The 23838-nt window shown below is 46.4% G+C and overlaps 1 protein-coding gene across 4 annotated transcripts in view; it reads right to left on the bottom strand.

The window, feature by feature from the left end:
- The window catches only part of RNLS (renalase, FAD dependent amine oxidase), a 513712-nt gene that overhangs the window by 100075 nt on the left and 389799 nt on the right, over positions 1–23838 (bottom strand). For all 4 annotated transcript variants that reach the window (XM_086921948.1, XM_086921949.1, XM_086921951.1 and 1 more), the window contains one exon: positions 917–1092. In XM_086921948.1, coding sequence (XP_086778074.1) covers positions 917–1092 — 176 coding nt within the window. The remainder of the gene's footprint in view (positions 1–916; positions 1093–23838) is intronic.

Raw genomic sequence — 23838 nt, 5'->3', positions numbered from 1 at the left:
TAAACATTGAAGCACACTTACCACCGCTGTATTACTGAGATGCTAAACGACAGCTAACTGTCTCCTGCTAGATTTTTCCAGCGGAGTTAACTTAAGTAATTATTCAACAAACGGGTTCTTGTACTGTAATCAGAAACCACCAAAGAAAGGGAAAAAGAAATCCAGGTGAGAGGCCACATCGAGCCACCACGAACGTAATGATCGGAAACATAGAGAAATCGGAGCTTAAGAGAAGCAGATATGGCACAGCCGCCGGCTGTGCGATGATGAAACATGAACGCGGGCCCGCCCACTCCAAAAGCATACATGCTATGTGCCCGGAAGGAAAACAAGCGCGGCCACTAAAGTGAGAGCGACCGCACTGTGTTTAATTATCCATGATGGTAGAGGAATGTAGCTGCCATATTGTGCGCCGCTGCTCGCTCCCGAGACCCAAACGATGTGGGAGTAAACGCTTAGAGAAAAGGCGGGACATTCACCTATCTTTGGCCAATTGCGTGCGTTCATTATTGAAAGCCACACGCAAAGGCCAATTGAATGTGTAGGAGTTGCCAGACCCACACAGAGAATTCTCTGGGAAGTTTGGAGTGCTTGCAAGAAGCCTCCAATAGTGCAGCACATGCACGCTGCGCTAGGCTCGACCTAAAAAAGTGTAATAGGATACCATGTTACATTTGTACGGTTTGACAATCTGATTTTTTACCCAACATTTGAAAGAGGAAGCCATCGCCTCTAACAGAATCGTCACACTTAATAGAAAGTGCCTGTCTCTAGGTTAAGAACATACTAAAGTGTGCCTAAATATTTATTATCAGTTAGTAACTCAAAATAAAAAGACGTGAAAAACACCACCTGATTTCTTCCTAATCATCTGCAGCGGAACAGACTGAGACATGCGTTAACCACATCCCCTTACCTGTGAGTATCTCCATTTCTGGCATTTGATACTGGCTGGTGTTGGTAGGCCTGGCATTAGGGTGTCCAGCTGACTCAGGATAAGTTGCTGTACATCTTTTTTTTCGCTCCCCAAATGTTCAATTCCAAATGGCACGCTAGTGTGAACAACAATAGACGGCCCAACCTCTGAGGATTCTGTGTAGGCAGGGAGCACAAACAGACTTCTTTAGTTAGGAACTATATCCAATAAAAAGTAATAATTTAAAACAAATGTTCAATTAAATGAAATCCATGCTTGAAATACTGCAGCGACTAGACCTCTAAAAGCAAGGATTTGTAAGAGAGTGTATATAATACATGGAAGCGTGCAGCCTCTGTATAAAACCTGCCTGTTATTTTCCCTTATTACATTCGAGTTGTGACGTCTCTAGTCACCTGCAATAACACAATGACATAGCGGCTCAACTGTAATCAATTTGTTGTGACATCATAATGCCAGCTGCTCAAACCAGCAGCAAAAGTTTAACAAATATGGCATAATTACAGATGCAGTTTACATACTTTGTTATAATGATCTGGTTTTCTAACACTGACAGTGACCAGTTCAAAGGACACATGTATGACATTATGTTGTTCGTTTGCACACTGTAGTTCATTACAGTAAAGAAATAACCTCTCTGTATGTTACTTCTCATTCTGAGCTACAGCCTTCTTAAATCTAATTCATATTACATTGATTCTAACATGTTTTGCAACAAAAAACAAACTGCTTTTTGAGTTGTTTAATGTTGTGTTACACATCCACTTTATTCTTTATGCCTGTAACCATACTATTCCTATGAATGTATGTATATTGCAGCATTTCTAAAGTGTGAATCTAGGGAATAAGGGCCAGATGAAAGAGCAGGGAGAGCTAATGAAAATTGTGAAAAGTTAGCCTGACGTAGTGTACCTTTAAGAGGGTTTTTTTAGGTTTCTTAGTGAATTGTAGGAGGGTTGGTGCTGTTCTGGTGTTGTGTTAGATCCTGGGGAAGGGAGCTAGAAAGCTTGTTTTCTTATTTTCTCCTTCTTACAGTTTTTAGTCTCTAATCTGGTGGTGTAGGACCACCTCACCTGACAGTGCTTACACATATTATTAGTTTGTTAGCTGGGCAGACTGGGGCATTGTGATGCAGTCAATCTTGAAAATAATTAGGACTTGCAGGGGGAGCGAGTGTAGATCCTTTAGCATGAGGACAATGGGATCAACTTTCTTCAGCCCAGTGATGAGCCATGTTTATGTATAAAGGATGCCTTTCAAAGAGGGAGAGCAGCCTCTGGAGAGCCGTTGACTAGGGTGGTGCCTAGATGAGAGAGAACTAGGGGCTGAACTATCTTCCTGAAGTCTTCTTTCTCCTGGAAATAGAGTTCCACTATTTTCAAGAAATAGGGTTAGAACCAGGCTGTTTTGGTCCTTTGGCAATATATTAATTGAGCGAGAGGTTCGAATCGATGGTGAATCTAAGGGATTCTGTTTGTTCTGTTAGTTGGAGTGTGAAGCCTGACTGGATCAGCAAATGTTTGTTTGATTAGTTAGTTATATCCTAGTTAGGTGGATCTTGATGCTGGAGTCTGCGAGCGTGGTCCTCAGGGATTCATATAAAGGTTGAAAATGGTGGCTGAGGGGGATGGAGGTCAGAGGACAACGCAAAAGACGGGGAGAATGCCAGATCTGGTACTTCCTATTTGAAAGAGTGTCTGTAAATATGTGAGGTAACACGTGAACGACTGCAGGGCTGTGCCAGTGAAGCCCATGTATGTTTTCAAGGTGTGGATCAAAGATTGATGGCCAGTGGTGTCAAAAGCTGTGGCAAGGGAGGCAAGTGTTGTTTTTGCCATTGAGGAATAGGGTGTTGGTGACAACTTGGAGTATGACTGTTTCAATACTGTTGCATGGTCTGAACTCTAATTGATAGTACTGAAGTAGGGTATTCTTGCAGCTGTGAGCCTGAAGCTTGGTGGCGACTGCCTACTTGATTATTTTCCAAAAATGTGAGGGTTATAAGATAGAAGTAGGCAAGACTGGCTGGATCTAGCATAGATTTATTTGTGAAGAGGAGGAGCTTACTGGTCTTGAGACTGTCCACAAAAGTGTACTGGAGTAGCAAGGCATTGATAATGTAGAGAGGGGATCTCTTTTAGAGCATATCTAAAGGCCTTAACTGAAGCATGAATTCCCAAAGGCTGTTGCACCTTCAAATGACCCAAGGTCTGAAGGAGTCCATATTCAAATGCTACAAAGTGCTTTAAATGCTGGCCTGTTCAAAACATGTTACTTTGGGGGGCTCCTGGGGGGTCTAATACCATCTGATATATTGTTCAGTTCCTTTGTGACTGCCTTTAGATACTTCAGGAACCATGCTGCCAGCCCGCTTGATTATTTTCTTTAGACAGCACGTATCGCCTCATTGCATGTATGTATGTATGGTCAAAATTCTGAAGATCAGTCGCAGCCAGAATTCCCTGATAGGCAGCAGTTTCTTACAAATGGATACCACATGGCTGAGCAATTCTTCTGTCAGGCCAAATAGTCTGCAGGTGCTATTTCTGCCGACACTCTGTCTCCCATTCCAGTAGGCTTTCAAAGGGATTAACCCAAATCTGTCACACATCAATTGGTGCTATGAACCTTAGCTAGAAATTGAGTTAAATTTGTTGACGAAGAAGGTGTATCATAACATTTAGCTGCCCAGCTACAATGAGATTTTTTATGCAAGTCCTTACTATAGAAATCTGCTGAGATTATTTTTGCTTGTTTTGAGAGAAGTCTTGATGTCTGTTAAAGCATATTTCCTAGGCTTCTAGAGTGATCAGGGAAGTGTCAAAGTGGTGGCCCAATGTAGAGTTCTCCTGCGTAATCAACTGCCATGAATGATGGTTCAAGGAACCTGTGGGCGCTGTCTTTAGTTTAGCATAATATGACAAAAACCCGGCTTTAAGTAGCAGATATGGCTTTGCAAGGTTAAATTCTAAACAGACTTGCGAGGGGTTGGTGCAATCTGGTAGAAAGAACAGTTGGCAAAAGTATTTGCATTGCGCTTTGTCCAGCCAGGTGTCAAGGTTATTTTTGAAGGCGATGGCTTCATAAGCCCAAGTAAGCACTAGTTTGCTTTTCACAACCTTCATTAATACTCTTACATCCAAGCAGATCTGGTTTTTGTGTAGTCATTGAAAATCCCGTGTCAGAGACTGGGCAAAGCTCTTTAGGACATTTAGGTATTTCGTCCTCTCTTGTTCAGTGTTTTCTGAAGATATTTATAGCTGACACCCACTCTAGCTTTTATTTATTCAGAAACCAGCAACCACTTTTAATTAGATTACAAACAAAAAATTTAAACTTGGTCTTAGCTAGGTGATTAAGATGTTGTTAATTTAATACCTGCGAGTATATGTGGTATAATGCCACCACTTAATATCTGCAGAAATGACAGACCTGTGTAGCAACAAGTATACTGGAAACGTCTAGCATTGCTTCAGGCACCTTAGTGAGGCCACACATTTAACAAGCATTTGCAATGCAGTAGGTCTCGCATTAGGAAAGTTTGAGCTATTGGTATTGTAAATGACAATTTTTTTTATTTATGTGTTGGTTTTGAAAATAGCGAAATTAATAGCTTTGTCATTTACAATGCCAATAGCTATAAATTTCGCAAATGTGACACCTATAGCATTTGTAATGCAATATGTGCTGTATTTACGTGACTTAGATGTATTGATATAACAAATAACAATGGCTTTTATTTTTAAAAAATAAGTAATACTTAAATAAAAGTTATTGTAATTTATAATGGCAATAGCTTAAACTTTTGTAAATAACTTTTGTGAAGATTATGTTCAGTGTATTTTATTGTGACGAAAATCCAAGAACAGAAGTGAAATATTAACATCTTTTTGCGATATTTGTAATAAAGCTTGAAACATTGAGAGAACATATTTGAACCAGTTGTTGAATGGTTGCACAGATTGATGCTGTGGTGGCGACGAGTGATGGTGTGGCGTTCAGTGATGCTGTGGTAGTGAGGTTCCGTGATTCTGAACCCGTTCAATAAAGGTCGTCGTATCAAGACGATTTTGGTATCAGCGGACCGCAAATAACGAGTGCGGTATGTACAAGTGTTTTCGTCATGTTCGATTGATGGATACACTGCATATTCAGGGATTTTGTTTCGAACCTCCGGGTTCCATTTTGTGTACGGCAGCCATTTTGTGGTTGCCCTCACATAGGCCGATGACTACGGCCGAACAAGTCTTTGGGACACTTACACCTTTTAGTTAACTTCTGTGTGACTCCATTGCCCGAAGCTGATCTTGTTGAGCCAGTTACTTGTTAGGCAGCTGGTCAGATAGAGATCAAAGAGCAGGGCATTGCTGAGTTTATGGCACATGCACACACCCTTCTATCTTGTTTCTGATCTGTTTCTGTTCATTCTTTTATGGCCTATTTATGGTTTGGGTTGAGGTCCTTTTATTATGGGTTTTTTCCGGCCTGTCCGAGCAAGAATGTTGGATTTTGCCTTGTCATTTATGGTGGGCTGAACAACTGAAAGTGGGCTTGTCGTTATGCGATATCTTTTGAAATGTCACTGTGTGATTGGACAGTTCGTAAATAATTGATGCTAGTCAGGAATGTGATTTTTGGCATAAAAGACGATGTCTCGCAATACTACAATTGTACAGTCTCTGACGAACCACCCATGCTGTGCTTCGTAGACCTCTGTTCCTGGTTGCAGCCAATAAATTTGGTCTTTGACGTCACCGAGAAGTATCCTGTGTCTCTGTATTCTAAGACAGGTGAACCCGAAGACATTGGGCGTGCCCCTGGCGCCGCTGGGTTCTAAAACCCGGTTCTTCAGTTGGCGCCCATCGTGGGGCGACTTCAGCGGTACCGGTCCAAGCCTGAAGATCGTGAGGAGCTTCATGTAAAATTCTGGAGGAAGGCCTGCCACTTCATCAACCCCTGTATGTCATCGTGGTCCGAAAGTCTTTGCTGCAAGGTTCCCAGCTTTCCGACGGCTACGAAGAACTGCTGCCCTGACTGTCGCCCTGTCTTGGAGCCTTTTGACGATTTGTAGAGCGAGACAATAGACGGGTCTTCTGGCGACGTCATCGATATTTCAGTTAAGTATGAGTGGAGGGTCTCCCAGTCCTTAGTTTTGTTTTGGGTATCCCCTTGGGATCTTTGATTTGGGACTTGCAAGCTCCAAAGCCGAGAGACTTGTGTATTCACGAGGCTATCGTATTCGATATTCCCTTGAAGTTTGAAGCTAGACTAGTGAGCAAAGATGCCTGGTCTTAGCAGACTTGGAAAGATATTTTGTTGTGGTTGTAATAGGGATTCCCAATTGGAGGACTCGTGTCCGGTGCCTCCGATTGGAACTCCGACCTATGAGCTTTATTTAAAACATGGCGTGGGCCCTATCACGTATAATGAAGTATGGATTAGATATAGTAGGATGGTGTCCTAAAGTGGCCCCAATATGGTAGTTATGACACGGAGATTTTAGATAATTTAGAAGTTAAACTTTTCAAGAAGAAAGCCCGGCCGGCGATGTTTGATCGTTCCGCCTCTGGCGAAAGGAAGCCAAACAGAAAGAAATTAAGTTAGCAAAAAGAAATAAAAGAGAGAAAAGTATTTCGATAATGAAAGCTGCTATACAGTTTAAAGATAACGAAAAAGAACAAGCGAGTCAGCAGTTGCACAGGCAACGTAAAATGGCGATTGATAAGTGTTATCCAGCTTTGCCACCTCAACAGCAAGGTGCAACGAAGTACCTTGAGAAAGATCCTTTGATGTCACATTTGTTGAGTTCGCCACCCCCTTATGTGCAGTGTGCTACAGCACCTCCGCAACCTTTAGTTGCGCAACCTCCGGTTGCTTTGCTTCCTGCTATTGCACAACCGCCAGCTCCTCTTCAGTTGGTTCCTATTCCTTTGGTGCAGCCTTCTCCAGGGCCGCCGACTTTGCTACCTGCTCAGACTTGGTCTCCTGTACTTGCTACTTCGTCTGCTATTGTTCCTACGTTGGTTTCCTCTCAGTCTGCTTTGTCTCCTGTTCTTATGTCAACTTCTCCTTCTGTTCGACAGAGAATGACTGATACTGTTACTGGTCTCTTTTCTCCTCTCTTTGGGTCATTGGGTATAACCCCAGTTTCGGCACATACACAGTTGAGTAGCCAACTGCCTGGTCCGATGAGCGGGAAGTATTGGATCATTTAGTGCGTAAATGGGTGACTCATTCTTTAAGATATCATTTAGAGTCTGTTATGGATGTCTTACGTCAATGGGAAGCACCGAAGCAGAGATATGTTTTCGAGAAGATGTGTACTTTCCTTCGTGAAGAATGGGAAGATGGTGATTTGGGACAGACTCCGTCTGATTTGTTCCGCGTACAGTCCGAGTTTGCGAGGGAACTATAGTGGGTCTCGACGTTGAAAGGGCAGTTGCGACATTGTTGTCGTTTAGGAGTGAGTCTCCTTCTCAGCCGTTGTTTGAGCCTGATTCTTCTGTTAGGAGGACAGTGCGTCAATATCCGATGAGAGAGGTTCCCCCAGTTTGGAGAGCAAGAGATGTAGCCGCTAATCCACCTATTCTGCCACATTTTCAGCGTGTTTGGGTAAATGTTCCATGGAAGTGAGTTGAAGTTTTGGCCCTTAAGCAGACTTTGCCTGATCCACGTAAAAATCCAGCAGGGTACTATATAAGGAATTATCACAGACTGCAGACTCATGTGTTATGAATTTAGCCGACATAGACATGTTGTTTGGGAATGTAGTTCCACAGCCTTTATGGGGACTGATTCGTCATACGGATCATGCGCAGGAATTAGGTGATACAAGGGCTAATATTGGTGCTGCAGATGGCCGACAAGTTGGTGGTGCTAAACCTGAGCCTTTAGTTGCAGAACTCCCCGGTAGGATTATTAATTACATGAAGCCGTTGATGCCTGCTATGCGTGTAAACTGGGACAAATTGTCTGCATGTAAGCAGAAGAAAGACAAAAGTGTGTCCGATTTCTTCACTAGGTTTGAAGAGACGTTTATCGACCATAGTTGCCAGGACATGAGTACGGAAGGTGGTCAACGATTGTTTGTTGATAAGTTTGTGCATAATTTGCTTCCAGATTTGTGCACTAAGTTGAAGGATTCTGAGAGTGCTTGGGCTGTTTCGTCGTCAGCACAGATTTTGGCTACTGCACAGTACTACGAGAATAGGGATATGGAAGAGAAAGATAGAGCCGACAAGAAGACTAAAGAGTTAAAGACAAAGGTTCTTTTGCAGCAGGCGTATTCGCCTCGTAATAATCAGCGCGATTATCAGCAACCTCAGCAGTATCAGAGAAACTCGCAAAGGTTCGAGTCTTCTCAGCCGCGTTTTCCTGTAGGCCCTAATCAGTGTGCGTAGTGTAAAGAAGAGGGTCATTTCAAGAGTAGTTGTCCGGTTCTGTTACAGCGCACGAATGGTGCTTCTGGTGTGAGAGGTCGAGGTGTTCAGCAAGCTCCTAGAGGTAGAGGACGTGGTGTGTTTCCTCAGAATGCGCGTTCCTTGCCTCCACAGAATTCTATGAATAGTTTTGATCAGCAGAATGGTGCGTCTGGTAGGACGGCTCAGTACTATGCGGACGACTATTATGTCGAAGGTGAGTATATAGATGGTAATGATTGCTAGGACAGTCATAGACAAAGAGAGGGAGTTGTTTCAGTTCCAGTAGATCAGAGTGGACCTTATGTTGATGTGATTACATCAGGTGTGTCAGAGCCTTTTCTGCTGGATACTGGTGCTGCGAAGAGTTCTATTATGCACTCTAAACTCCCTGGCACACCTTTGTCTGGCTTGACAAATGTTTCAGTAGGTTTTTCTGGCGCCCCAGTTAGTAATCCGATTTCTAGTCCTTTGTCTCTTTCTGTTGGACCTTGTGAATTCGAAGCACCCCTTATTCTGACGACAGGTTGTGGCGAGAACTTGTTGGGATTAGACTTGTTGAAAAGATTGTATGCAACGCTAAATTGCTCTCTTTTAGGAGTACAGCTTACATTGGGTAAGAGAGTGGTCTCTCCAATGTATTTGTCTAAAGATCGATTTCCAGCTGAATTGTCTTCTCTTCCTGATTATCTTTGGGCTACTGGTCCTAATGATGTGGGTCTTTTGGAGATTCCACCATACGTTGTAACGTTGAAAGCGAATGCTAGATTGCCACGTATTCCCCAATATCGGATTTCCAGTGATGGTGAGAGAGCACTTCTAGCAATCATCTATGATCTGATTGAGAAAGGTGTGATTGAAGAAACGAGAGGTAATGTGTGCAATAGTCCGGGTTTGCCTGTTTTGAAACGTGCAGATTCTTCACAACCGCCTGTATATAGGTTTGTGATCGATCTTCGCGAGGTGAATAAGATCGTAGTTCCGCAATTTCCTGTTGTGCCAGATATCACTGCTTTATTGACATTGATTCCGCCTGCTGCTACCTGGTTTTCGGTGATTGACTTGAAGAATGCTTTCTTCAGCATCCCGATTGCCGAGGAGAGTAGGGATATTTTTGGCTTCTCTTTAGGAGGCCGAAGTTTCCGGTTCAAGCGCGCTCCTCAAGGCTATTGTAAGAGTCCATCCATCTATAGTCAGGCGTTGAAAACACAACTTGATTCGATTGTCTTACCTGATGGTGCTGCCCTTATTCAGTATGTTGACGATCTGTTAGTTGCTGCTGACAATGAAGAGATTTGTAAAGAGGCTACTTTGTCGTTGTTACGTCATTTGTCTGATTTCCATCATAAGGTGTCTCTTTCAAAGTTGCAATATTGTCGACAAGAAGTGACCTGCTTAGGTCACCTCCTATCGAAGGAGGGGAGAAGATTGACCCCAGAACGAATTCAAGCGATTGCAAAAATGAGCGTGCCAACGACACAGAGAGAAGTGCGTGCTTTCCTGGGTATCACATCGTACTGTAGACAGTGGATCCCTAATTTTTCGCTTCTTGCGAAACCTTTGATAGCTCTTACGGTTAAGGATACTCCAAATCCTATTCCTTGGACTGACGAATGTCAGAAGAGTTTTTCAGAATTGCGTGATGCGACTACAGTAAGCCTTTTACACTTTATGTCCACGAGAGAGAGGGATGTGCATTGTCAGTTTTGACACAACAGTTTGGCGATAAACAACGTCCATGTGCTTATTTTTCGTCGACTTTGGATCCGGTAGCTAGAGCGTTGCCTAGTTGTCTGAGAGCTACAGCGGCTGTCTCTATTCGACAGTCTGCTGGTTTGGTGATGGATAATACATTGATTGTGATGGTTCCACATGCAGTGGATACTTTGTTGAACAGGACTAAAACACAGCACTTAACCAATGCTCGGTTGTCAGGTTACGAGTTAACGCTCTTAGCGAGTCATGTGCACATAAAGAGATGTAATACGTTGAATCCAGCTACGTTGTTGCCGATTTTAGTTGAGACAGATGTTATTGAACAGCATGACTGCTTCCTTAGGACAGAGGAAGAAACGAAAGGTAGAATAGACCTTAGGGACACTCCTCTTGCAGTGTGATGGTACCTTATGGGTTGATGGTTCGTGCTTCAAGCTTCCGAATGGTGATACGACTTTGCATATGCTGTTACGACTTTGCATACGATTGTTGAAGCTGCACGTATCCCTCATAATTCAGCACAAGCAGCGGAGTTGATTGCATTGACAAGAGCATGTGTGTTGTCGAAATGGAAACGAGTGACTGTGTACACTGATAGCCAGTATGCGTTTGGTGTGGCTCATAGTTTTGGACGTTTGTGGAAAGAGCGTGGGTTCCTGACTTTGCATGGAACCAAGATTCAGCATGGTCAGTTGGTGAATGAACTTCTTGAGTCACTTACTTTGCCGTTGCAAGTTGCGATCGTGAAATGCAGTGCGCATAAGAAAATTACAGATGATGTTGGTCGTGGTAATGCGTTTGCAGATGAAGATGCGAAAGAAACGGCGAGAGATGTAATGAGTCGAATGCATGTTGCAGGTCCAGCGAGATGGGTTCCAGATAGAAGTATGTGTGAAGATACGATAGAGAGCGTGAAGTCCATTCAAGCTGAAGCTACAGAGAAAGAGTTGAATGAATGGAGAGAAAGTACGGGTAAATTGGATTTGAATGGTTGTTGGGTTGAGTTGTCAGAGCATCAGCGATGGTTGTCACCCGATGCGTATGTGCTTCCAGTGGTTACGATTGCGCATGGAATGGCTCATGTCAGTGTGAAAGGGATTTGTAAGTTGTTGGCTCCAGTATGGCAAAATGCTGGAATCCCTAAATGTGCAGAAAACCTGGTTAAGAATTGTATGGTTTGTCTGATGTACAATCCTGGTAAGGGAACTCCAACTCCAGCTGGTCATTTTGCACCTCCGACGTATCCGTTCGAGGATTTGCAGCTAGATTTCATTCACATGGAGAGGTGCAACAACTTAAAATATGTGCTCGTGGTTGTTTGTGCCTTTTCGAGATGGGTAGAAGCATATCCCCTGAAAGATAACACTGCTTTGTCCACAGCTAAAACCCTTGTCAAGGAATTCTTCCCTAGATTTGGATTGCCGAGAATGGTCTGGAGCGACAATGGGAGTGAATTTGTGGGTCAAGTGATGAAGAGAGTGTGTGATGGTTTAGGAATCCGCCAAAAATTTCATGCTGCAAATCACCCCAATCAGCTGGTTTGGTAGAATGCTATAATGGTACCCTTAAGCTAAAACTGGCCAAGATTCAGGCGAGCTCCGATCTACAATGGCCCGATGCCTTGCCATTAGCACTTCTGTCAACAAGAATGACTGTACATTCGCGAATGGGACTTAGTCCTTATGAAGTTGTTTTTGGTCGCCCGGCAAATATATGGGGAGTGCCGCGGCCGACCAAATTTAGTGAAATAGAGCACCCTGTATTGCTTGATTACCTTTATGAATTGCTGGCTAAATTGCGTGTTTTGCACCAACAGGTTCATGATACATTGCCACAAGCATCTGAAGATCCAGGACATGTTATCGAACGTGGTTCCTGGGTTTTGATAAAGAATATCCAGCGGACCAAGAACGATCAGCCCCGCAGGATTGGACCCTACTTGGTGCTACTGTCCACGCGATCAGCAGTGCGAGTGCGCGGTAAAAAGAACTGGATCCACGGCGTACATTGTAAGAGGGCCCCTTTGCCTCTGCCGTACGACCAGTGGGTCCAGAATGGTATTCCTGACTCTGAAACTGAAACCGTGCCTCGTTTTCTGCCTTTTAGCGATGCACGTTTAATTGGGACAAACTCTGAACGAGAAAGCAACGATCTTCTGCAAGAAGCTGTGCCTCTGTCAAATCGTTTGGACACTTCCGAACCTGAACTTTTGTTCCGTGATCAGACATTGCCTGGCAAAGGCCGTTATAATTTGCGACCAAGAGTCGTGGGACAAATAAAATTAAATTCTTTTTTTTTGCTATTTTTGAAATTATGTTCTCTCCTCCGAGGAACTGTTTTTGATTGATTTTTGTTTTTCGAACCGCCATCCTGGTTCAGCTGTAAGGTCGCGGTGCAAAGACTTGGGAGTGCAAGCCAAAGACACAAGGTCGACGGTTCTGGTTGGTCTCAGGGTGTTCCCTGGACTGACAGACGCATTCCTTAGCACGGAAGACCCAACCGCCGCGAACAGCACGGTTAGAGGATGGAGTTTTTCGATATGGAGAGACCTGTTGAAAGAATGAGCTTCAAGAGCAAAATATGTACAGTGATGAGCAGAAAACGTTTTTTAATATTATGTTTGTTGATGCTGTTTAGTTTAATGATGTTTCTGATGGGATATATAATATTCTCTTTCAAAGTGACGTTTGCACCCACTACACAACCTATGCCTCTTCCTACTGTTTCTTCGCATTCTTTTCACCCTCTGCCCGAACATGAATCTATTAGAAGATTGGAATTCGTCAATAATTCCTTTGGTCAGCTTCTGCACCAACACCAGCGAGTAGTGAACACGACTAATTGTTGGGTGTGTGGTCTTATGCCTCATACTACTGATAAAGGTATTCCTTACCTGGTTCTGGCTTTTAGCTACAATTGTTCTGTGTGGGCATACAGAATGATGTTCATTTATGCTTGTGAAGTTTACCCCCTACGTTTTGTGAAGGATTGTCCAAAGAATAGTGCTCTGGTCAAGGGTATAGTCGATATGATTAGAGGAATTAGTTCCTATGAGACTATCCCGAGAGATGAGACACTAGTGTATATTGGATGGAACGTTACTGGATATGGAGGTAGTCTGAGTGAGAACCAGCGAGCGAAAAGATCCTCTCCGATTTGGATTGTACCCCATCAGGGTCATTACTGTCTGCAAGGTAATGGCAAGAATCCGAGAGCTCAGTTAGGGAAGAGTGTTTGCACTGAGACATATGTTTTTTGCGTCCCAGACTTCCCCATCGTTTCTAGCAGCTAAGGGTACCTATTTTGTTTGCTATGATAGAGCGTACACATGGTTGCCCCCTGATTTCCCGGGCACATGCTTTGTTTCGTTCCTGTTGCCTCCTACGTATACAGCTGCGGCAGATTATCACAAGACGAGAGTTGTTAGAGGTGTCTTCAGTAAGGAAGATACTGCAGGACAAGAATTAGGAGGTTAACAGCAGGAAAATTCGACGAGAGTGGTTGAGTCCACCATAGTCGAAACTGCCGGTGCCCTTAGTAACTTGACTGCTGAGCTCCAGTCGGATCGCCTTATGACTCTTCAGAACAGAGTTGCGTTAGATGTCATACTTGCAGATAGAGGAGGGGTATGCAAATTGATTCAATCGAGCTGCTGCGTTTTTATTCCAGACAACGCTCCGACAGTGTACCAAGCCATTTCCAAGCTACATAAGATCTCCGAGTCTGTACATGTGGACGAAGGAGATTGGTCGTTAATGGGATGGTTTTGGGGATTGTTATCCACCTGGGGATGGAAGATTCTGATGGTCATTGGGATGATCTTAGCTATCCTTTTCCTGTTCTGTCTTTGCGTTCAGTGTACTCCTGCTATATGAGGCCTTTGTGCTACGTCGTGTGCTAGGAGACCTGTCCAGAGAGAGTTGCTAAGTAATAGGATGATGCTACAGCAACATCTTGATGATCTGATGAATATAGACCTGGATTCCGACTGACATGAGTTTGGGTTTATTGCCTATGTAAGGGCAAAAGGAGGGTCTGAGGTTCCGTGATTCTGAACCCGTTCAATAAAGGTCGTCGTATCAAGACGATTTTGGTATCAGCGGACTGCAAATAACGAGTGTGGTATGTACGAGTGTTTTCGTCATGTTCGATTGGTGGATACACTGCATATTCAGGGATTTCGTTCCGAACCTCCGGGTTCCATTTTGTGTACGGCAGTCATTTTGTGGTTGCCCTCACATAGGCCGATGACTACGGCCGAACAAGTCTTTGAGACACGTACACCTTTTAGTTAACTTCTGTGTGACCTGAACGAACTGACTCCATTGCCCGAAGCTGATCTTGTTGAGCCAGTTACTTGTTAGGCAGCTGGTCAGATAGAGATCAAAGAGCAGGACATTGCTGAGTTTATAGTACATGCACACACCCTTCTATCTTGTTTCTCATCTGTTTCTGTTCCTTCTTTTATGGCCTATTTATGGTTTGGGTTGAGGTCCTTTTATTATGGGTTTTGTCCGGCCTGTCCGAGCAAGAATGTTGGATTTTGCCTTGTCATTTATGGTGGGCTGGACAACTGAAAGTGGGCTTGTCGTTATGCGATTTCTTTTGAAATGTCACTGTGTGATTGGACAGTTCGTAAATAATTGATGCTAGTCAGGAATGTGATTTTTGGCATGAAAGACGATGTCTCGCAATACTACAATTGTACAGTCTCTGACGAACCACCCGTGTTGTGCTTCGTAGACCTCTGTTCCTGGTTGCAGCCAATAAATTTGGTCTTTGACATCACCGAGAAGTATCCCGTGTCTCTGTATTCTAAGACAGGTGAACCCGAAGACATTGGGCGTGCCCCTGGCGCCGCTGGGTTCTAAAACCCGGTTCTTCAGTAGCGCATAAGTATGTGGCACTTAGTGGTATTTGGAGAGTATGTTGCATTGAGTGCATTGTAATTATGTAGCATATCATTATGTGGCACTGAGTGGTATTGTGTGGAGTGTTTGAGGTATTCAGTAGAGTGTAATTGTGTGGCGTGTAATTATGTGGCACTGAGTTGTATTGTTTGGAGTGTATGTTGCATTGAGTGTAGTGTAATTATGTAGCATAATTATGTGGCACTGAGTGGTATTGTGTGGAGTGTGTCTTGCATTCAGTAGAGTGTAATTATGTGGCACTGAGTGGTATTTGGAGTGTATGTTGCATTCAGTGCAGTGTAAATATGTGGCATGTAATTATGTGGCACTGAGTGGTATTGTGTGGAGTGTGTTGCATTCAGTAGAGTGTAATTATGTGGTTCTCGCTCCCAGGTTGTCCACCTCTTGAGTAGCACGCGAGCAGCAGCTTTATTTATGTGTAGGTTAGGACGGGGATCCGCCTGTAGATGCCGCTCCGTAATGGATCTGCCCGACGCGTTTCGAAGCTCCATCTGCTTTTCTTCCGGGGCTTTAACGAAAGCGGTGTGCGCACCCGCTACACTTCTCCAATTTCATATTACTCACCCGCCGATGGGAGGCTCCAATGAGACTTCTGGGAAGTGTAGTGTGGAAAGCACACAATCAAGTCCTGTATGGACTCCACAAGTGGGCCCGTCCTCGATCAAATTGTACGGCTGCTACTTCACTGCCGTGACCCCCAACGCTAGCGGGGTGGTGCATACTCTGCGGCTGGACGGCCGCATATAGATTCTCGCTCCCAGGTTGTCCACCTCTTGAGTAGCACGCGAGCAGCAGCTTTATTTATGTGTAGGTGAGGACGGGGATCCGCCTGCAGATGCCGCTCCGTAATGGATCTGCCCGAAGCGTTTCGAAGCTCCATCTGCTTCTCTTCAGGGGCTTTAACGAAAGCGGTGTGCGCACCCGCTACACTTCTCCAATTTCATATTACTCACCCGCCGATGGGAGGCTCCAATGAGACTTCTGGGAAGTGTAGTGCGGAAAGCACACAATCAAGTCCTGTATGGACTCCACAAGTGGGCCCGTCCTCGATCCCATGTACGGCTGCTACTTCACTGCCGTGACCCCCAACGCTAGCGGGGTGGTGCATACTCTGCGGCTGGACAGCCGCATCTAGATTCTCGCTCCCAGGTTGTCCACCTCTTGAGTAGCACGCGAGCAGCAGCTTTATTTATGTGTAGGTGAGGACGGGGATCCGCCTGTAGATGCCGCTCCGTAATGGATCTGCTCGACGCGTTTCGAAGCTCCATCTGCTTCTCTTCAGGGGCTTTAACAAAAGCGGTGTGCGTACCCGCTACACTTCTCCAATTTCATATCACTCACCCGCCGATGGGAGGCTCCAATGAGACTTCTGGGAAGTGTAGTGCGGAAAGCACACAATCAAGTCCTGTATGGACTCCACAAGTGGGCCCGTCCTCGATCCCATGTACGGCTGCTACTTCACTGCCGTGACCCCCAACGCTAGCGGGGTGGTCCATACTCTGTGGTTGGACGGCCGCATATAGATTCTCGCTCCCAGGTTGTCCACCTCTTAAGAAGCACGCGAGCAGCAGCTTTATTTATGTGTAGGTGAGGACGGGGATCCGCCTGTAGATGCCGCTCCGTAATGGATCTGCCCAACGCGTTTCGAAGCTCCATCTGCTTCTCTTCAGGGGCTTTAACGAAAGCAGTGTGCGCACCCGCTACACTTCTCCAATTTTATATTACTCACCCGCCGATGGGAGGCTCCAATGAGACTTCTGGGAAGTGTAGTGCCGAAAGCACACAATCAAGTCCTGTATGGACTCCACAAGTGGGCCCGTCCTCGATCCCATGTACGGCTGCTACTTCACTGCCGTGACCCCCAACGCTAGCGGGGTGGTGCATACTCTGCGGCTGGACGGCCGCATATAGATTCTCGCTCCCAGGTAATTATGTGGTGTGTAATTATGTGGCACTGAGTGGTATTTGGAGAGTATGTTGCATTGAGTGCAGTGTAATTATGTAGCATATAATTATGTGGCACTGAGTGGTATTGTGTTTTGCTATGCTATGCTTTGTTATGCTATGCTATGTTTTGTTATGCTATGCAAAGTTTTGTTGTGTTTTATTATGCTATGCTTTGTTTTGCTATGCTATGTTATGTTATGCTTTGCTATATTATGCTATGTTTTGTTATGCTATGCTAAGCTTTGTTTTGTTATGCTGTGCTGTGTTTTGTTAAGCTATGCTATGCTTTGTTGTGTTTTGCTATGTTTTGTTATGCTATGTGTTGTTGGTGTTTTGTTATGCTATGTTTTGTTATGTTATGTTATGTTATGCTATGGTTTGTTTTGCTATCCTATGCTTTTTTTGTAATGCTATGCTATGCTTAGTTTTGTTATGCTATGTTTTGTTGTATTTTCTTATGCTATGCTTTGTTATGCTATGCTATGTTTTGTTATGCTATGCAATGTTTTGTTGTGTTTTATTATGCTATGCTTTGTTTTGCTATGCTATGTTTTGTTATGCTATGTTTTGTTATGCTATGCTATGTTATGCTATGTTTTGTTATACTATGCTAAGCTTTGTTTTGTTATGCTATGCTATGTTGTGTTTTGTTATGCTATGCTATGTTGTGTTTTGTTATGCTAAGTTATGTTATGTTTTGATATGCTTTGTTATGCTATGTTTTGTTATGTATGCTGTGTTTTGTTATACTATGCTTTGTCTTTGGCTATGTTTTGTTATGCAATGCTTTGTTTTGTTATGCTATGTTTTATCTTATGATATGTTTTGTTGTGTATTGTTATGCTATGTTTCGTTTTGCTATGCTTTGTTATGTTTTGTTATGCTATGTTTTATTGTGTTTTGTTATGCTATGCTATGCTTTGTTGTGTTTTGCTATGCTATTTCTTGTTTTGTTATGCTAGGTTTTGTTTTGCTATCCTATGCTTTGTTTTGTTATGCTATGCTGGTGAGGGTGTGTGAAGGTGAGTGAGGGTGTGTGAGGGTTAGGGGGTGTGAGGGTGAGGGTGTGTGAGGGTGAGAGGGTCATGAGGGTGAGTGAAGGTGGGTGAGGGTGGGTGAGGGTGTGAAGGTGAGGGCGAGGGGGTTTGTGGATGAGGGGGTGAGGGGTGTGAGGGTGATGGGGTGTGAGGGTGAGGGGGTGTGAGGGTGAGTGGGTGTGTGAGGTGGTGTGAAGGTGTGTGAGGGTGTGTGAGGGTGAGTGAGGGGGTGTGAGGGTGAGTGAGGGGGTGTGAGGGTGTGTGAGGGTGAGGGGGTGAGGGTGAGGGGGTGAGGGGGTGAGGGGGTGTGAGGGTGAGGGTGTGAGGGTGACTGAGGGTGAGGGTGTGAGGGTAAGGGTGTGTGAGGGTGAGGGAGGGTGAGGGTGGGTGAGATGGTTGTGAGGGGGGTGAGGGTGTGAGGGTGAGTGAGGGTGTGTGAGGATGAGGGGTGAGGGTGAGTGAGGATTTGAGGGTGAGGGGGTGTGAGGGTGAGGGGTTGTGAGGGTGAGTGGGTGTGAGGGTGGGTGAGGGTGTGAGGGTGTGTGAGGGTGTGAGGGTGGGTGAGGGTGAGTGAGGGTGTGTGAGGGTGAGAGGATGTGAGGGTATGTGATGGTGAGGAGGTGTGAGGGTGAGGGTGGGTGAGGGTGAGAGGTGTGAGGGGTGTGAGGGTGAGGGGTGTGAGGGTGAGGGGGTGTGAGGGTGAGGATGAGTGGGTGTGTGAGGGGGTGTGAGGGTGAGTGTGAGTGAGGGGGTGTGATGGTGAGGGTGTGTGAGGGGGTGTGAGGGTGAGGGGGTGTGAGGGTGTGTGAGGGTGAGGGGGTGAGGGTTAGGGGGTGTGAGGGTGAGGGTGTGAGGGTGACTGAGGGTGAGTGAGGGTGAGGGGGTGAGGGTAAGTGTGTGTGAGGGTGAGTGGGTGTGTGAGGGGGGTGTGAAGGTGTGTGAGGGTGGGTGAGGGTTGTGAGGGTGAGGGTGAGTGAGGGGGTGTGAGGGTGAGTGAGGGTGTGTGAGGGTTAGTGAGGGGGTGTGAGGGTGATGGTGTAAGGGTGACAGGGTGTGTCAGTGTGAGGGTAAGGGTAAGGGTGTGTGAAGGTGAGGGGATGAGGGGGTGTGAGGGTGAGTGAGGGTGAGAGTGTTGTGAGGGGGGTGAGGGTGTGAGGGGGTGAGGATGAGGGGGTGAGGGTGAATGAGGGTGCGAGGGTGAGGGGGTGTAAGGGTGAGGGGGTGTGAGGGTGGGTGAGGGTGCGAGGGTGAGGGGGTGTGAGGGTGAGTGGATGTGAGGGTGTGTGATGGTGAGGAGGGGTGACGAGAGACAGACAGAGGCCACTGGAGACAGTCAGAGAGAAGCCTAGACAGAGGGCAGCTGAGAGAGGGGCGAGCAGCGACAGAGAGAGGTCACTGAAGACAGACAGAGAGCAGCCTAAGCGTGGCAGAGAGAGAGACTGGGTGACATCACTGGAGTCAGCCAGAGAGCAGGCGAGATGAAGAGAAAGGGAAACAGCAGCAGGGGCAGCGAGAGGGATGGAGGATTAAGAGAGGCCTGACACTGAGACGAGAGTGCAGGGACGGTGACAGCATAGTGCGCTCTGACTCAGAGGTGACAGGCGGGTGAGTGCGCCGGAGGTCGAGTCTCCGGCGATGGTCGGGGTCCGAGATGAGACAGAGGCCGGGACTCAGCAGTACTGCGCTCCACTGCTCAGCATCAGATTCCCCCCCCCCTCCCTCTACTCGTGCGCTTCACACAATGGGACATTAACGCAGCGCTAGAATACACTGCAGGAAGGCGCTTGTCCCCACGCAGGCCAGGGAGAGGTGACTCGTGTACTATACAGCGCACTGCGCACGTCACGGGGACACACCGCTGAATCACACAGTGAAAGCAGTCTAATTAAGTGCTAATATGTACTGATGGGAGGTGGGGAGGGCATGGGCTTGTGAATGACATATTTGTGTGTGCCCTACAAAGATTCGGCTTAAACAATAAATAAATATTTTAAAGAAAGGGGGGGTGGAGTACAGTGTGTGAATGGAGGAAAGGACAGATGGGAGAAAGATGGAAATGGAAGAAAAGAAAGTCATATGAGTGAAAACAGAAAGGTGAGGCAGGGAAATGGAGAAAAAGAGGAGGTTTTGTGCCAGAGCGAGGAGAAAACGTGGTAAGAGCAAAATGGGAAAACAAAGACAGTCTGTTGAAGGAACAGACAGGGATGTCAAGAGAAATAAGACAAATGAAAGAGGTAGCAGACAGAAATGTGAAGAGTGAGAGGGAGGAGAAAACAATACCAGGGCGGGATGACGAGCAAAATAGGGATACGAGGTTGGGGATTAGGGAAAAGAAAAAATAACAAGCGAGGGCACAAGAGAAAGAACGAAAGAGGAGACAGGGTGAAAGAGGGAAATCACGCCCTCAACTGTGACAAGCTCTTGGCATTGCTGTGGGGAGGGGGAAGGAGAAATGCGAGTCACGGCCGCCAAGCCGTGAAGTGTGAATCAGTGGGCGGGGAAGCAGATCCCTTTGAAGCTGCTGGGCAGAAATGCGAGTCACGGCCTGGCGGCCGTGAAGTGTGAAGCAGTGGGCGGGGAGGCAGGAGCAAATGGTAAGGGTAGCCTTTGAAGAGCAAGGCAGGGGGATAGAAGCGCGTTCATGAGCACTTGCACTTCTACAAATCTGCATCGTGAACTCAGCTTTCTGGTTTGACTGCAATAGGTCTCTCTGCGAGATCTAAAAATAGTGTTTCATTGTGAATTACAAAACAACCCTCTAGCACCTCGGAAATATGTTGCAACTCAAGCATGAAGGCCAATAAGGCTGAAACAATCCTGCAGTTGCACGTGTTCCTGTAATGGGGCATGTGGCCTAGTTATTTGTGGTTAACTATTGACCTTGTCAGTAGGTATTTCCCTTACCACACAGCTCCGCCTGGTAGCTGATGCCCCCTGACCCTTACAGATCCTGAGTTCGAGGCCCTCCTCCAACCGTAGGTGCCCGCCTGCGCCTCATCCCTGGTGGTCCAGTGGGGAGCATTTCTGCTCTGCCCTCTGTCTCTCTGCTTTTTGCATTTTTCCCTCTCATCTCTTCTGTTCCTTAAATTGCAACTTTTCTGCCTTTCTGTCACTTTCTTTCTCTTTCTGCACTTGTTGTGCCTTTATTCTCCAGGGCTTTTTTCTGCTTGTCCCCCGTGGCCCCACCCCCCTCCAGCACCACTTTCCAGCTTCCCACTTTTCTAGCCTCCAAGCTGTCAGCCCTCCACCTCACCTTAATTATTGGCAGCCGTTGTGTGGCCGAGCGCCTCTGGCACGCCAAAAGCAGGCCCTTCAGTGCCAATCCGTGCCTGGACTGTGCCCTGCTGCCATGGAAGTTGGTCCTCTGGCCCCCACCGCTACAACACTAGCAGCCTCCACGCCCTCAACACCGGACGCCACTCCGCCTGCCACCAAGTATCAGCGAAGAACACCCAAGGCACGTTCATCTGCCGCACCTGCAACTGCACTACACCAGACCTACCGACTGCATGACCCTCAAGAATTGGACCTGACCTCCTTGGATGAATCCTACTCAACACCTGCTCCCTCAAAAGACATTCTGTGGAGATCTGGGACCTGCTCGACTCCACCTCCCCGACATCACCTTCTTCACAGAAACCTGGAAGAACTCCAGCTCAGACCCGGACACCGCAACTGCCATCCCTGACTGATACAAAATCATCCACAAGGACCACATCCACCAACCAGGAGGAGGTATCGCCATCGTTCACAAAGAGATACTTCACCTCACAACCAATTTCGACAACCACTCACCCGACATGGAGCACCTCCACTTCCAGATACATACCAACCCAAATGCCGCCCTCCATAGCACCCTCCTCTACAGACCTCCTAGACCCCATCCCCGTTCAGGAGAGCCATAGCAGACTTCATTGATCATCATGCGCTTGCCTCAATGGACTACATCCTTCTCGTTGACCTCAGTTTCCATCTGGACAACCTCAAAGACCACAACAGCTCATCCCTACTGGTGAACCTCGCCACCATTGGACTCAAACAACTGGTCACTATCCCAACCCACTGAGCAGGACACACGCTCCACCCCATCTTATCCGCAAGCAACAACATCTCTTTCAGCTACACCTCAAAGCCACACTGGACCGACCACCACACCGTCCACTTCTCATTCACCAATGCAAATGCTACTTACCAGTATGCATCTGTTCTTGGCATGTAGGGCTGCTGACATTCATATCTGTGCATAGATCGCCACCTAGTGTTGGGTCCGGATGATTGCACATTGTTGTCCTGGAAGAGTCTTCGAAGTATCACGAGATAGGTGGCTCCTCCCCTGGACTACAGTGCGCATGGGCATCGCCTCCATCCCCAGATTGTTTTTAGCCATTGGCAGAGATGGAGTGAAGAATGTGAGTGATGACCATGCTATGAGCATATGTATGTATATGATAAAAATCTGCAGCTGCTACAGGCGCCGGGGAGGAGGGTGGGCGATATGAATGTCAGCAGCCCTACATGCCAAGAACAGATGCATACTGGTAAGTAGCATTTGCAGTTCGAGGCATGTGGGCTGCTGAATTCATATCTGTGCATAGAATACATAGCAGTCCCTCTATTAACGGCGGCCGCCCGTGCCAGCTGCAGCAGTCTGAAAAAGTGTTTTTAGAACAGCCTGACCAACAGCTGCCTGCTGTTTGGAATGTACGTCTACACAGTAGTGTTTAGTGAAAGTATGTGTGGTAGACCATGTGGCTGCTCTACAGATATCTTCTAAGGGAATGTTACCTAGGAAAGCCATAGAGGCCCCCAACTTCCTGGTGGAGTGGGCCCTTGGTGGGATAGTGAGAGTGCGTTTAGCTTTAGCGTAACAGATCTGGATGCACTTGACTATCCACCTAGCAATCCCCGCTTTGGAGATTGCGTTTCCCTTGTGGTGAGTGGCAAAAGCAACAAAAAGTTGTTTGGTTTTGCGGAAATCTTTTGTCCTGTCTACGTAATACATCAAGGCCCTCTTAACATCAAGGGTGTGGAGCATGCGCTCCGCCAGCGTCTCTGGGTTTTGGAAAAACACTGGCAATTCGATCGTCTGGTTAATGTGGAATTGTGATACCACCTTGGGCAGGAATTTAGGGTTAGTGCGGAGCACCACCCTGTTAGCATGTACCTGGAAGAAAGGTTCTTGGATGGTGAGCGCCTGCAGCTCGCTAACCCTCCTAAGCGATGTAATCGCTACTAAGAACGCAACCTTCCAAGTCAGAAACTGAAGCTCGCAAGAGTGCAGTGGCTCAAAGGGAGGACCCATCAGCCTTGTAAGAACCACATTGAGGTTCCATTCTGGAGCTGGTGGGGTCCTTGGTGGAATGACCCTTTTGAGTCCTTCCAGAAAGGCCTTGATAGCAGGGACCTTAAAGAGTGACAGGTGCTGCCTATTCTGGAGGTATGCTGCCATAGCAGACAGGTGAATACGGATGGAAGAGTACGCTAGATTGCATTGATACAGGTGGAAAAGGTAACAGATGATATTCTGAATGGAAGCATCTAGCGGGTCAATACTGTGGTTAGCACAGTAGATGACAAACCTCTTCCATTTAGCCGCATAACAAGCTCTAGTAGTGGGCTTCCTTGCCTCCCGAATGATGTCCATACAATCGGGGGGAAGATTGAGGTAGCCAAACTCTAGGACTTCAGGAGCCAGATCGCCAGGTTGAGCTGTTGCGGATCTGGGTGCTGAATGTCGCCATGGCTCTGCGTCAGAAGGCTGGGAGTGAGATGAAGCCTCTGATGCGGTACCACGGAGAGTTCCAGAAACGTGGTGTACCATGGTTGGCGAGCCCACGTCGGAGCAACCAGGA

This window comes from Lissotriton vulgaris, chromosome 5 (genome assembly GCF_964263255.1).
Source record: "Lissotriton vulgaris chromosome 5, aLisVul1.2, whole genome shotgun sequence".
Classification (NCBI taxonomy): domain Eukaryota; kingdom Metazoa; phylum Chordata; class Amphibia; order Caudata; family Salamandridae; genus Lissotriton; species Lissotriton vulgaris.
This window is presented reverse-complemented; position numbering and strand designations above follow the sequence as displayed.